Source organism: Lepidochelys kempii, chromosome 6, assembly GCF_965140285.1.
Source record: "Lepidochelys kempii isolate rLepKem1 chromosome 6, rLepKem1.hap1, whole genome shotgun sequence".
NCBI lineage: Eukaryota > Metazoa > Chordata > Testudines > Cheloniidae > Lepidochelys > Lepidochelys kempii.
Genome location: NC_136385.1, coordinates 34,941,071 through 34,956,155, shown reverse-complemented (window position 1 = coordinate 34,956,155; position 15,085 = coordinate 34,941,071). Strand labels below are relative to the sequence as shown.

The 15,085-nt window shown below is 40.6% G+C and overlaps 1 protein-coding gene across 11 annotated transcripts in view; it reads left to right on the top strand.

Annotated features, from left to right (window-relative positions):
* The window catches only part of TRIM66 (tripartite motif containing 66), an 85,184-nt gene extending 79,521 nt beyond the window's left edge, over positions 1-5,663 (top strand). For 7 of the 11 annotated variants that reach the window (XM_073347479.2, XM_073347485.2, XM_073347478.2 and 4 more), the window contains 3 exons: positions 1,060-1,212; positions 1,883-2,101; positions 2,420-5,662. In XM_073347479.2, the coding sequence (XP_073203580.1) occupies positions 1,060-1,212; positions 1,883-2,101; positions 2,420-2,479 (432 nt within the window). In that variant the 3' untranslated portion in view covers positions 2,480-5,662. Of the gene's footprint in view, positions 1-1,059; positions 1,213-1,882; positions 2,102-2,419 lie in introns of all 11 variants that reach the window. The other 4 variants (XM_078853189.1, XM_073347477.2, XM_073347475.2 and 1 more) reach the window with 1 other exon arrangement.
* Positions 5,664-15,085: the final 9,422 nt, after the last annotated feature.

The window sequence follows — 15,085 nt, the reverse complement described above, 5'->3', positions numbered from 1 at the left end:
GTCATTGCTCGTTGATCCATGCACCATACTGTCTCTCCAGTATTTACTGGGTATGTTTGAGGAGAACACAGCAGTAAATATCATGATACTGGACCCCAGCATGAAGCAGTTTGGAGGAGAAAATTAGAGAAAAGCAGGATGAATGACCCATATAGTAATATAATAGAAGGGAAAAATTGAAACTCAAAGCAAATCACCAAGCACTTGTGGAACTCATTACCAGCAAGGAAGGTGCTTCTTGGGAAGATTAAATGAGAGGGGAAGAGAGATATCTGGCACCCACCAAAGAAGCTGAGGTTGGCATCAGAAAAATTCTGTGGTGACACACTTTATAGCCACTACAGGCTGAGCCCTGACAATGGTGCTTTGGCTTAAAGGCAGTATAAGAATGCCAGTCCATTATGGTTTAACCCGCAGTTTGTGCCCCCTAAAAGGCCCTGATTAGTTTTAGATACATTTGTTAAGAACATAAGAATGGCCATGCTGTGTCAGACCATCTATCCCAGTATCCTGTATTCAGCAGTAGCCAGTGCCAGACGCTTTTCTAAACTGCAAGGTGACGTCGTCTCAGAACATTATTGTTAAGGCTGATTTGGGGGAGATGCTGGTTTTTTGTCAGTATTATACATGTTACTGTATCCATAAGGGTTAAATGACAACAGGAGTATCATGCTATAATGGGGTGGAACTCCAGAGACTGGAAATAACAGAAGAACAGTTACCACAGTGCAGTGGTTTGAAGATCAGGCTTGCTAGCAGATATGTGTTTAATCCAGCCTCATATTTGTTAACTAAGGAATGAGGAAGATTATCTTTACGTGTAGGAGTCAGATTTTTCCTCAGATTTCCTCTGTAACCATGGGTGAATCACTCCTGTTATTCTGTAACTCACTTTCCTTATTTGTGGAATGGAAATAATAATACTTATTTGTCTCACAGGGATGTTTGAGATCTTCAGATGGAAGGCAATATAGCCAGAGTAGTATTATTAATTAACTGGGTTCCCACTTTGAGAAAGGTTATGCCCAGCAATCTCCCTGCATTTTCTTTTTATCACAGGCTCGTCATTATTACCAGATCATCAAAAAGCCCATGGACCTGTCAATCATGCGGAAAAAACTCCAAAAGAAGGACAAATCACACTATTCTGCACCAGAGGAGCTGGTAGCCGATGTGCGTCTCATGTTCTGGAACTGTGCAAAGTTCAATTATGTAAGTATCTACTATGCAGAAACCAGCACACACCACCATCAATCTGTGAAACAGAAATCTTGGGTCTTATCCACCACTTTATTACACTGGTGTAATTATTGATTCCATTGGAGTTACACTGGCATAAAACTGGTCTAATCGAGTGGATGATGAGACTCCTTAATGCTGAGAAGCTCTATAGATTTGTTAATGCCCGAAATATGTGTTTGGAGACTGTTCTTTTAGTTTTTATATCCCTGTAGCTCCAATGTGTCAGCCAGCTAATGGACTGCCTGAGATGTGAGCTGCTGGAGTGCTACTGGATTTACTATAAGGGTCCAAACGTCCAGCAAAGTAACTGGGAGAATTAAGGTGTGCGGGAGGAGAGCTAACAGATTCCAAAGCACTGGAGGATGCTGCTCTCAGTTACTGTAGCCCATAGCAGATCCGTTTTCTAATAGGTGCAGAAAATGCTTCTCTTAATAGCAGTACCTGGATTAAACGTATGGTGTAAGTGCAGAGGGATTTGGCAGACTATGGGAGGAGCAGAGGAGGCTAGCGAAGATGTAGGAGACAAGTTCCAAATACAGGACGCTCCTGTTTCAGGCAGGAGGCTAGGCAGACCTGCTATTTTAGCCTTGGCGAGTTATGGGCATACAATGATACTGGATTATTATTTCTTCCCTTACAGCCAGATTCAGAGGTTGCAGAGGCTGGACGATGCCTGGAAGTGTTCTTTGAGGGCAAGCTGAAGGACATTTATTCAGACAAGCATTTTCCTTTGATGCAACAAGAAGACTCTGATTCTGAAGAAGTGGAAAGGGAGAATAGCCAAATGGCCCCCAAAGGGTTCCCATGGCCATCATATGGACAGGAGTGCATTCAGCCTAAAAGGAGGCGACGCCATGCTGTAAGAATGCAAAAGCAAAGGCATTTGGTAGTTAAGGGGCTACACTGCTAATTCTGTTTACAAGTGTTGATGTGAAGTTTTGAAAATGCTTTGTGGGAATCAACTGTCAAGCTTCTATCCCATAAATGCAATCAGTTCTACAAATGTGTATAGCAAGATGCTCTCAGTGGAATAAAGTGTCAGTGGTATAAATGTGTGTGACTGAATGAATGAAATCTCTCAATCTACCTGGTTATCTTCCTAGTAGAAAATGGTGTAAAGACTTTTTTAGAAGACTAAGCCCTCTAGCTATTCACTGTTTGTTTCCTTTGTATGCAGGAAAGTGAAAAAACTAAAAGAATGATGTTTCAGCCAGCTAACAGCCTGCCTCAGGTGTGACCTGCCAGCGTTCTACTGGATTTGCTATGAGGAACCAAACACCTAGCAAAATAACTGACAGAGTTAAGGTGTGTGGGAGGAAAACAAAGAAAACATTCGGATTGTTAACTTAAAACATTTATCATCTGCTGACCACCAGCCTTACTCAAAGACTTGGGGGATGATTAAGAGATTTGGGCATTTTTAATCTACCCAGTACTCTGCCTATCTAATTGCTTGTATGTTTGCAGCATTTACCCTGAAGTACTAATGTTATGGTGACATATAATGATGATTAATAATAAAAGTAGGATGTTAATAATCTATAATACTTCTGTACAATCTCATAATCTATTTAATACAATCCTTCATTTTATAGAGCACAGCTAACCATGTACTCTTGCATCTGCAATGCAAATGTTGACCATGATGTATGTTAAATATGGAGGCTAGTCACCAAAGACCAAATCCTGCAGTCTTATTCAGCAATTTCTCTGGGAACTCTGACTGAGTTAGGCCTGCAGGATGTAATTATCTGGTTAGTAGTTTCTTTTGAAGCAGCACATTCTCATGAAATCAGAAAACAGCATGTGCTAATATCCAGGGCTGTGTGAGAACTATTTCTGAGTGCACAATGGATGCTCAATTTGCAAAGAGTCACTGCACTTGTATCTAAGTCAATGCTTTGTATTGCATCGGGGATCCCTTGAGTATCAAAGGCAGTAAAACCAAATCCTGTTGTGTCCTTTGAAATGTGCAGTGGAGTTTGCCATATTTGTCATATTAATGACAAAGCAATTATATGGTTATAGAAGTGCCTATAAAATAAAGTGGTATCTCGTTGATTTTCTGTTTGGTTACTTCTGGTTAACAACAATGCCTTAAAATGGTATTAGCCATTGTACACACAGAGCTCACAGGAGAAATGAAATTATCACTAATTCTTCATTTTCTCAGATTGCCCAAACCGTTGGCAGAACAATTCCTAGGGACAGATTGTAGCCTTGCAATTTCCCTGAGCAAGGTGCAGCATGTAATTGTGCTGGGTCAGTTCTGAATGGTGACCCGGAGTCCAAAGGTCACAGGTTGCCTCCCTAGAGGAGAACTAAGCTGAACCAGACCTTATGCTGGCCAGCACATTGGGTGTGGGGGTGTGTCTTCCTCCTCCTTGCACTCCAGCCCAGCTGTGGAAGTTAGGGCCATTATCTAGCCCCAGGAGAGGAGAGCTGTTTCAAATCCCATACCCAGTTGATTTCATTGAGCTATAATCTGTTTCCTAAAAATAAAGAAGAAATTTTCAGCACAGTTTATACTGGCTGTTGTCTGGTCACCATGTATGTGATTTTAGAGAACACTCTAAACGAAGACTTTGTGTATGGAATAACAAGACTCCAAGGCTATATTTTGTTGTCTGTGTTACTTATTGTTTGCCATTAACTCAGTAGTGAGATGGTGTCTTCTCTGCTTTGACATAATAAAATATGCACTGTAAAAGACTGCATGTTACAAGCTGAATGAAAGGGAGAGAGATGAATCAAGGGACTGGACTGATCTACAGCATCATATGTCTGTAAGCATGTCCTGTTTGTACTAGCTGAAACAGCTGAAGGAAGATTCATGTGCCTGTCCTTTTCATCAAATTCATCCTCTTAGAGCTAGCTAGAACTTCCATGGCACAGGGCACTGGCTTGCAGGTTTATGAGTGACTGTGTTGACCAGACTTACCTGTGCTGTCTCCAGTATCTTCCCAGCTGGTAATTAAACCTCCCACCAAAAGGTCTATCCCTCCATCATTACTGTTTCAGTGGGTGATACTATTGTATAATGTTCATAGAGGGTCATAGAAATGGAAGAGACTGACATATAGGCTTATCAAGTCCATTGTCTTGCCAGGGCAGAGTAGCTTAGAATTGACTTAAGTTTCTTAGTTCCTGTAAACATATAGTTGTGTGATTTAATATTTGTTTAGTTTTCTAAAATTTGACTTTTAATCAGTTAAAGTCCAGGTACATTGTTACTTTTTTAAATTAGGCCCAGGTCTGTTGTGGATGTTACTGTAAATCCCAGGAGTGGAACGCTGGCAGGATATAGCTCTGAGATCCAAGCACTTTTCTAATGAGTTTTAGTTCACTGGGTGTAAGGTCAAGTGCTTTGGTCCTAGTGCTTTCACTTGGATAACAGACACAACAACTGTTTAAACAATGGGTATTGGACATAATGTCATGGAGGCTGGCAGCCCAAAAGCTGAACGTAACAGCATGACAATGTACATTTTAGATCTCATGTGACGTGGAAACATCTTTAAGCCTTGATCCAGGGGTCACCACCACCATAGTGCATAATGTGTGGTGAGACCAGCATCTTCTATCACAGCAGCTTCCTTCAAATTGTTGCCTCTACAGTCTACCTTTTTGAGCCTGGGTAAAGAGGGGCACCACATCTCTAAAGCCTATGTCTACTCTAGAAATTCTTCAGGCAAAGTAAAAAATAAAATAAAATAAAATAAAACAGTGGCACCAAGAATGGAGGATATGAAAGCAAGAAGCTCTTTTTTTTTGCCATCAGAACAGCCATATCTATTTAACTCAAACACAAATGTTGGGTGATGTTGTTCAAAGGGTCCTTTTTCTTCTGACTGTCTCACAGCCAATCCCACAGTCTAGAAGATCTGAAGGGGAAAAAACCCTCCAAGTATTAACTGCATGCTATTGAAAATAAGTATGACCCAAATTGTGTCCTGGAAACATCCAAGAAATCCCAGTGGGCTCATACTAATGTAACTGGGGTCAGAATTTCTCCTTTTGCCTTCAGCACTAGGTTACATATGGAGTGGAAAAATCCTCCTCATGCTTAAGCAATTTAAAAACAGGTTAATTACATTTAAGTAATAGGTCTGCTGAAGAAGAGATATCATCTACCGTTTGAACTTCCCTTAACTTATAGTTTCAAAGAGACACTCTCAATATGATTAGAACAGCATGAATGACAATAAAGTTAATAAAAGCAGGTATTTAAGATTGATTGCATGTTTATGAAGGTAATGTGCTTTGCTAAACAATAAAACTTGTGAAGTGTATTTGTGTGCATGTCTTAATCTGAGATTGTTGCTCCAGCTCTCTTCAATTACAGAGTGATTGTCTAACACCATTTTAAAAAGCATCAACCAACTTGTTGAAAACTCAACTGTTGTGGCACAGAGCAGAATGGATAAGAAAACATATGGTATGTTAACATGTAAAGTAAGTTTCCTAAGAGTGCTGGAATCTAGAACAATTCATAAGTTTGCCTTTTGTTTTCAAAATTAGTTCAGAATAATGCAGGTCTATATACTGTACAGACCCAAGTACACTGAGGTTCAGCAAATAATACTGGCAGAAGTTTACATTTATGTGGACATTATAATAGTAAGGAACATTCCTTTACGCTTACTGTAATAACATAAAAATCATTCCTTTGGTCTCTTTGACCAGGGACAGGAGGATCTTAAAAGGTATTTTAAATTCTAGAACACTATAGAAATATAAGAAGGATGCTAGGCTAGATTTGCATTTAGAAAAAAAATTGCAAGCAAAATTATTTTGATTCTAAAAAAAAAATTAAACAAGTGTTTTTTTTCTAACATGCCCGACCCTTCCCATTTTGTGTTACAGTGGGTTAAAAAAAATAATCAAACCTTTGAATGCTAGTTCCCTGGGTTTGAAGGCTCAAGGCTTAGTTCCTTCTAGGTTGTTCTTTGCTCAGTTTTCTAAAAAAAATTTCTGTTCTTTCAGCAGTCCACATTGCTGCCCTAGGTCTCTCTCTTCCGTCTCCTAAGCCTCCTTTCTGATCCTTTTCCTGCTGCTAATGGAGTTTGGTAGGTTCCTCATTTCAACACTCACCTATCTAACGTTGAAAGTCGGGTGCTGCTTACGAGGACAGAGTTACTTTCCTGCCATGTTGGATACCTAAGTTCACCTTAGCAGAGCTGCACATTTTAATGGAGCTGTGTTTGCTTTAGAAAACCTAACTTCTTTCTGTACAGAATTTGTGCAGGAACTTACTAGAACAATTTCTCTCTTTACCTGCTTTTAGGGCCTGATCTTACTACCACTGAAGTCAATGGGAGCAGGAGTAGGCCCTTAATCTCCTCTGAATTCAGTACCACACCTTATTTCCACCATAACATATGGTGTGATATCAGCATTTGGGCCATTTCATTTTCTGTAATAAACTTACCAGTCTTTCTTGATATAGCCCAGAATGTGGAATAGCCAAGGAAGTCCTAGGGTTATTATTGATTCTGTATGGGAATTCTTTTAGGTCATTCTAAAAAATAGGAGCATAGTAATCATTGCAGCCATAGAACACTGCTTTTTGTGTAATGCTATTATCCAGGATTTTTCATTGTTTTATTTTCATGTAGAAGGTATTGTGAAGTCTGAGGCTACACTGAAAGAACAGAACAGTTGGGTTGAAAGTTAAGATGTAGCAAATCCCATAGCAGTCAACTGATTGAAAAATTTCCTTTGGTTGTTTATAGAGTACACTGTACTTACAATGGTGGTAGTGATCCTTCTATAGCTAAATGTACCTTTGCTGCTAACTGCTGTCATTAGTGCTTCTGTTCAGCACCACCGAAATGGCCCTGAATTTATACCAGGGAAGCTCTTTAAATGTACTTAATAGCACAGAGGTAACTCTCTGTATTCTGACGGGCATCAGACATTTCTGACTGAGAGGCTCATAAGGCCAAGCTAAACAATTCTGTCCTGAACTTGAATGGCAAATGGAAAACCCTATCTAAGGAAAATAATATAGGTATAATATACCCATGAGGCACTGTGGAAATGCTCTCTAAATCACAGAAATTAGAGATGGGAAAAGACCTATTAAGTCATCTACTTTAGTCCATTCTTCTGGAATATAAATAAAGCACCAATCTGTATCTTAAACAAAATAAAAATGTATTCAGAGTAACGATAGTCCTCACCTCCCGTTCCGACTCAAAGCAGCCCTATGCTGCATAATGTAGCTATGTGTAAAAATCTCAAGCATTTTCAATGTACTCTATTCATAGACTGGTGTGTCTCAGGCTGTGAGAAGTCACATTTAAAAAAATATTGCCACAATACTCTGCAGTTCATATGTTGCTTTTTCCAAGGATCTCAAAGTGTTTTACTTTGAGATGAATAATAAACTTGAAGAAATGAAGCCCCTGCACGTATTTGTGAAATAGCTGAGTAGTAGTATCCCCATTTTACACATGGGAAAACGAAATCCTGGAGAAGTTATAGAGCAAATAAGTGGCAGGCTAGGAATAGAATCAAGAAGTACTGATTCCCAGCCCTCTGCTCTAGCCAACAGACTACATTTTAGCAGTATCACAATATGCTATGTGCAGCATTTCCATTTGGTACCAAAGCTGTCGTGCACTACAGAGTAGGCAGGTGTGCTCAACCTCGAAGGGAGGAAGAGTATTTCGCATTGCTCTGCAAAGAGCTCTTTGGCTGACTCCAGGACAGCAGTGATGGGTTCTCGGGTCGTCACTCACACTGAACACTGCTCAGCCATAAGGAAGGTTGGATTGGAGGGCACTGGGCAACGCTCACAGCTGGTCAAAGATTACAAGCGCCTTTTTCTGCTTTACAGCCAGCATGCAGCTACATTGGCCTGGACAGTAAGGACTTTAGATAATGATGTAATGGCAAACTCAGGTGGTGATAATTACATACCAGATCCCCCAGAGGCGCAAGCCTCAGAAAGTCTTCCTGACAGTAATATTCCACACCGTTCAAGTATAATTAAAGTAATCTGCTATCTGTATATGGCTTTATAAATACCACAGACACCTCCAAAGTGCTGAGGCTACTCTTTGGCACTAGCCTTTCAGGTGTAAAGAATGTGTCGGTAATTTTTTTGATCTGTTTATTGATCTTTTTGGCTTTAGCTCTTGCATCATGCACGCTGTATAGTATTCTCCTACCGCTCGCATTGTTATATTGCATCATGTCAACTTGAGACCCCCTGTAATAGAAGCCCTATTACAGTGCCATAGACCAGGAACCAGAGTGGGCTCACACAGCGTGGCTGCCAGCCTGTTGCTGCATCATGCTGGAGACGCAGAGATCTGCTTGGTGCCATTCAGCCCCTGAGTGGGTAAAATTGCTTGACAGCTAACAAAGCAGAGGCACAGTGTCTTGAAGGAAAATTAGCTTCTTTCTTTTCACTGTCCTTTAAGTAGGAAAGACTCTGACCACTTGAGTATTCAAAAAGTGGGTTAAAGAATTGTATCCGATAATGCTGATAGCCTGCTTAATCTCCACAGAGTCAATCCCATGTTCTTTCGCTGGCCAAGGAGGAGAGAAAGTTATTGGATATATGCCAGGGATAGATTTGGCCCAAGACCCTGAACCTGCAATGGGTTCCATCTGAGCACATTTTTAAGCCTTCATGGAGTCCTAATTAGGTTTATGGAACTCTGCACAGACTTAAGGATTCCTCTGTGTGACTGACTCTCTTTGCAGCAGGCCTGGTGGCCTGAATCCACACAGTCACACCCCTAGAGCCCGACCAGGAGTATTCTATCTGCTACCCAAGATGGATAAACCTGGAAATCCTGGACGCCCCATCATCTCAGGCATTGGCACCCTGACAGCAGGACTGTCTGGCTATGTAGACTCCCTCCTCAGGCTCTACGCTACCAGCACTCCTAGCTATCTTCAAGACACCACTGACTTCCTGAGGAAACTACAATCCATCGGTGATCTTCCTGAAAACACCATTCTAGCCACTATGGAGGTAGAAGCCCTCTACACCAACATTCCACCCAAAGATGCCATCAGGAACAGTATCCCTGATAATGTCACAGCAAACCTGGTGGCTGAACTTTGTGACTTTGTCCTCACCCATAACTATTTCACATTTGGGGACAATGTATACCTTCAAATGTATACCTATTTTTCCCCCCTACTGTTCCTCACACATTCTTGTCAACTGCTAGAAATGGCCCACCCTGATTATCACTACAAAAGATTTTTTTCCCTCTCCTCCAGCTGGTAATAGCTCTTACCATACACACTGTAATGAGAGTGATCAGGTAACACCCATTGTTTCATGTTCTCTGTGTATATAAAATCTCCCCACTGTATTTTCCATGGCATGCATCCAATGAAGTGAGCTGTAGCTCACGAAAGCTTATGCTCAAATAAATTGGTTAGTCTCTAAGGTGCCGCAAGTACTACTTTTCTTTTTGTGGATACAGACTAACACGGCTGCTACTCTGAAACAAGAGAAGTTGGGAGTCTCCTCTCGGGCATTAAGGTACAATTCTATCTCCGGGAGGCTTCGAATGATCAGATCTCTGAACTGGTAGTTTTCCATGAGCCAGTGAAGATCCAGTGAAGGGAAATGAAGCTGACTAGAGGAATGACTGTCTTTACATATGATGGCAAATTGTAAAAACTAGGATTAGTTAACCTGGAAAGGAAGAGTTAGAGGGGACTTGATTGAGGTCTTCAAAGTGTGGTTATATGCTTGAAAATGACTCTAAAAATAGCATAATGATGTTCATTGATTATCGTGTCTCACTGTTTCCAGATAAAATGTGCTTCCTTTGCAAGACAAATATGTCTCTCCGCCCGCCCCCTGCCAGGCCTACAAACCCACATTGCACTCCGACAGTCAAAGTTGGATCTGTCCTCTTCATACATCACCAATAATAGATGATGATCTCCAGGTTAAATTATTCCCCAACATCACGTGTCCAAACCCACATATGGCTTATGGTTTTTTAACAGGTGTCACTGAGGGCATGATTTATCCTGCAGATCCTCCATTAATGGTGGTGATGCACAAGAAGGAAAAATCCCAGTGTGACTGTCAGACCTCAGGATGAGTTTGTAGGATTGAAAAAACTAAACATATTTTTACTTGCAAAGTGACACAATGAATCTGGATTCAGTGAGATTCAATAAACCTGGAATGTCAAGATGCCATTATTTTACAGTCAAATTTCCAGGGCAAAACTACACTTGACGATTATGAAGGGCATAGTGAAAACAGATTGGTCCCTCCTTTACACTGTTGCACAGTATGAGGATAAGGGGGAAATGTATGTACAATAGCAGGTACATGTGGAACATAGGAAAAGGGAATTCTGCTTTATGTGAGAGACAATCAGCCTGTTAAAAGCTCTGAAGTTGCAATTCATGGGATTGGCTACTTTACCAGGAATTTTACGAGCAGCAGATAATTTTGATACCATTTGCAGCTCTTCCTATTCATTTAAGATAAATGCAATCAAATCTGTTACTTCAGGGTGTAAGATGATCGCTCCAGAGGTCAATTTTTTGCTCTAATTAATTATATATCTGACCAGGTGTTTTTCAATTTTCTCTGAAGATCAGGTATTGTTCACTGGCATGGCAATGGCATGGATTGGACAGACCAATGGTCTGATGTGATTTTGCAGATCCTGTATTCAGCCAGTATCATCCTGGGAGTGGATCGATACCAGAGAGGCTTTTTATTCAGATTGTCTCCTTATTGCTCTTTCATCCAGGATATCTGGGAAACACTACTACTTATACTTATCCATGTGCTCGACAGACAGCAGGTCTATAGAGGAAGTGCTGTACACATTTGGCTTCCAGCCTGCTGCTGCTGGGGACAATGATGGTAGCAAGGATTGCTGGTAATTCTAAAGTAAAGCAGTTGGTCTCTGCTGGTCTGCAGCATGATTTTTGTTGTACGCAGAACGGAAAGAGCCCTTCTAGATTGTGTTCAGAAGGTTCCTATGCCTCACAGGCTGGAGTCTCCCTCTGCAGGATGATATGGGAATTGTTTCTTCAGGTTTTAATAAGATTTCTTTCATATGAAGTAGTTCTAATTTTATCTTTTTCATTAGTTTAAAATCTGTGATAACCTTCACTGAGAATAATAGGTATATAATAGCTGATAAAACTGTAATAAGGAACCTTGGCCAAACATAAGACTGTTAGGAGAGACCTCCATAAAGCCAGAACTGAAAACTAAAACAAACTAAGAACCTCATGTATACAATGGGGAATCAAATTATAATTGCAATGAATTGCAGGCCAAATGTACATGCTGCACTTTAGGACATGCCAAAAATTTCAGTGCAGTTAGGTGAAGTCTTACATGATATTACTGGGTGCTAAGATTTTTTTTTAATGTCCTAAAATTATGCAAGTTTCAATTTTGTTTCCTTTGAAATAGTTTGTAGAAAATAGAGATGATGTACATGCTGCACAATGTGTTTTTCCATACTGGTACTGGCCAGATATTATGCAAAACTAATTTAAATGTAAACATTTCCCCTCTGTCACCTTTTCTTGAGGAAAATAAGATAACATTTGACTCCAATCTGATTCTCCTGTACCAAGTCTAAATATAGCCGAGTTCCTCAAAAACCTGTCTCACCCATATACACTTATCTTTGTATTCCCTAAGATTCAAATTTTTGGATAAACTTCTGGCCTTATAGCAACAACCTATCCTGTAGATCAAATATACCTACTGTAGCGTTAAAGCCTTTTTTACTGGACATCAAATATAAAAACAGCTTTGCAAATAAAACGTAGAAGAGGATGTTTGTTTACTGTGATTGTTAAATGAGTCTTGGCATTATAATCTGTTGACATGCCATTATTGGACCAGAGTGTTAACTGGAGTAAATCAGCCTAGCTCCATAGACTTCAATGGAGAATCTCGCTCCATACTGTTTGAAGGAACAGATGGGGAGCCCCTGTCTGTGATATAGCCAGCATTCTTATCCAAAAGCATGATTAGTTTGTAGACACATGAGAAATGACTTTGGACTAGATGACAAAAAGAAAAATGAGGTGACTGCCTTCTGGATGATTTTGGGATTTTATCATTCTAAAACAGATGTTACATAAGAATGCTCAGCCAAAAACTGGACTATCCTGTATCTTTGTTGTATATAGCAATTACAGAGGTGCAATCTGAAGATTCTCCACTGCTAATCAATTCTATTTTGGTGTGTTATTTTTTATCTATTTGTGGTTTTATATATATCTTCCCCAACTGTGATAGAGTTAGAATACTTCAAATATCTCTTTAAGGGGATATGTAATATAAATATCCTTGAAAGCGACAGAGTCCTGTGGCACCTTATAGACTAACAGATGTATTGGAGCATAAGCTTTCGTGAGTGAATACCCACTTCTTCAGATGCATGTAGTGAAAATTTCCAGAGGCAGGTATAAATATGTAAGCAAGAATCAGGCTAGGGATAACGAGGTTAGTTCAATCAGAGAGGATGAGGCCCTCTTCTAGCAGTTGCGGCGTGAACACCAAGGGAGGAGAAACTGCTTTTGTAGTTGGCTAGCCAGTCACAGTCTTTGTTTAATCCTGAGCTGATGGTGTCAAATTTGCAAATGAACTGAAGCTCAACAGTTTCTCTTTGAAGTCTGGTCCTGCAGCTTTCTTGCAGCAGGATGGCTACCTTTAAATCTGCTATTGTGTGTCCAGGGAAGTTGAAGTGTTCTCCTACAGGTTTTTGTATATTGCCATTCCTAATATCTGATTTGTGTCCATTTATCCTTTTACGTAGGGACTGTCCAGTTTGGCCGATGTACATAGCAGAGGGCATTGCTGGCATGTGATGGTGTATATCACATTGGTGGACGTGCAGGTGAATGAACCGGTGATGGTGTGGCTGATCTGGTTAGGTCAAAAACCTGTAGGAGAACGCTTCAACTTCCCTGGACACACAATAGCAGATTTAAAGGTAGCCATCCTGCTGCAAAAAAACTGCAGGACCAGACTTCAAAGAGAAACTGCTGAGCTTCAGTTCATTTGCAAATTTGACACCACCAGCTCAGGATTAAACAAAGACTGTGACTGGCTAGCCAACTACAAAAGCAGTTTCTCCTCCCTTGGTGTTCACGCCTCAACTGCTAGAAGAAGGCCTCATCCTCTCTGATCGAACTAACCTTGTTATCCCTAGCCTGATTCTTGCTTACATATGTATACCTGCCTCTGGAAATTTCCACTACATGCATCTGAAGAAGTGGGTTTCACCCACGAAAGCTTATGCTCCAATATGTCTGTTAGTCTACAAGGTGGCACAGGACTCTTTGCCGCTTTCAGAGATCCAGACTAACACGGCTACCCATCTGATACATAAATATGCTTACAACTCTGATACAGAAGGGCATATTTGGAGGAGCACGTGTCACGCTGGGATTTGACAGTTCCTAATACTTAGTAAGTTTGATTTTAACTAAAGAACTACCTAAGCACTTGTACGTAGCCTATGAGGTACCTTCTGTAAAATAAATGTCATTCCTTACTAAAAATGAATTGTCAGGCAATATACATTTTCCCATTCCAAAGCACTATAGTATCCTACGCTCTTGCTTTACTTCTGTCCATACTGTTCTTGGAAAGGATGCTTTCCAGTTGTTGGCCATATTGTGCCTCTTTGGTCAGGCTGATGCTTTGTACCTGAACTAGTAGGATAGAACTGGTTTCAGCACAAAAGGTTCAGTGATTCCACTCTAGCCAGGCTTCATTTTGCTCTGAATTGTTCGTTTTGCTCCCACATCTATGCTAGCACTCTTCTCACTACACTCCTGCTAGGTAATTATCCCACAATTCGTTGCACAGCTCCTAGAAGTAGTGGATTCCAGGAGACTGTGAAAAGCCAGCAGGGCACTGTGAGACAGGAGTGGGAGGGCTATTTGAACTGCTTCAGCCAGAACTGTTTAGTTGATGGACCACTTGGATACCAACCAACTGGGGCAGGCTGACACAAATCAAGCCAACCTGGCTTGCTGAAAGTAAGTGTAATCCAAATGGTATTTGACACATGTGCCGTATTGCCTACCTCTTCAATTTTCTTGAAAGTCATAAAATATTTGGTGTTTTTTAGAAAACTCCAGCCCCTGGAGTCCTGTGATTACAACAGAATCTTGGTTTTCATTTTTTTAAAAAGTGAGTTTATAACCTTCATGCTTGTGGAGAAAAGATGGAAAATATTAATCTGAAACTTTTATAATCCAGAAGGCAAATAAAAAGAACCCAAATATTGGGGGGGAAGGGGGGGCTGACTCAGTTTTGAATGTTTGGGGTTGACAATTCGGCCCATGTAATCCATTTGGAGTACTTCTGAGAGTGGATGCACTGTGTTTCCGCATGGTGCTTAGCACAGTAAATTACTGTGTTGCAGACAAGGCCTTAGTAGTTTCAAATTCCTCAGAATTCAACAATCCATTAGAACTCAATAACCCGCCCTAACCACAAACTAAAATGTTTCCTTGCTAACTTTCTCCCCCCTTTCTACTGCACACTCACATCTGCTTCTAGCTCCTGTCTGCAGGCTGCAAGACATTTTTCTTAAGGAGGAAAAAAAAAAACAGGAAAAGAGCATTTATTTCAATCCTTTTCCCTCCCGCACCCTGAATTCCAAGGAATTTGCCAATGAGTAAAGGACAAAAAAAAAAGTTAGATAAAATTTGGACCTCAGCTCCTGGCTCTTTTAAATAACTTGTTTTTGGACACTTTGCATAATATGGTCAATTTCCAGAAGTATCAGTCTTAGCCCCTTGTCCCTCCCTCTGTTCCTACTAGTGTTTGAGGGATAACCCTATGTCTAATAGG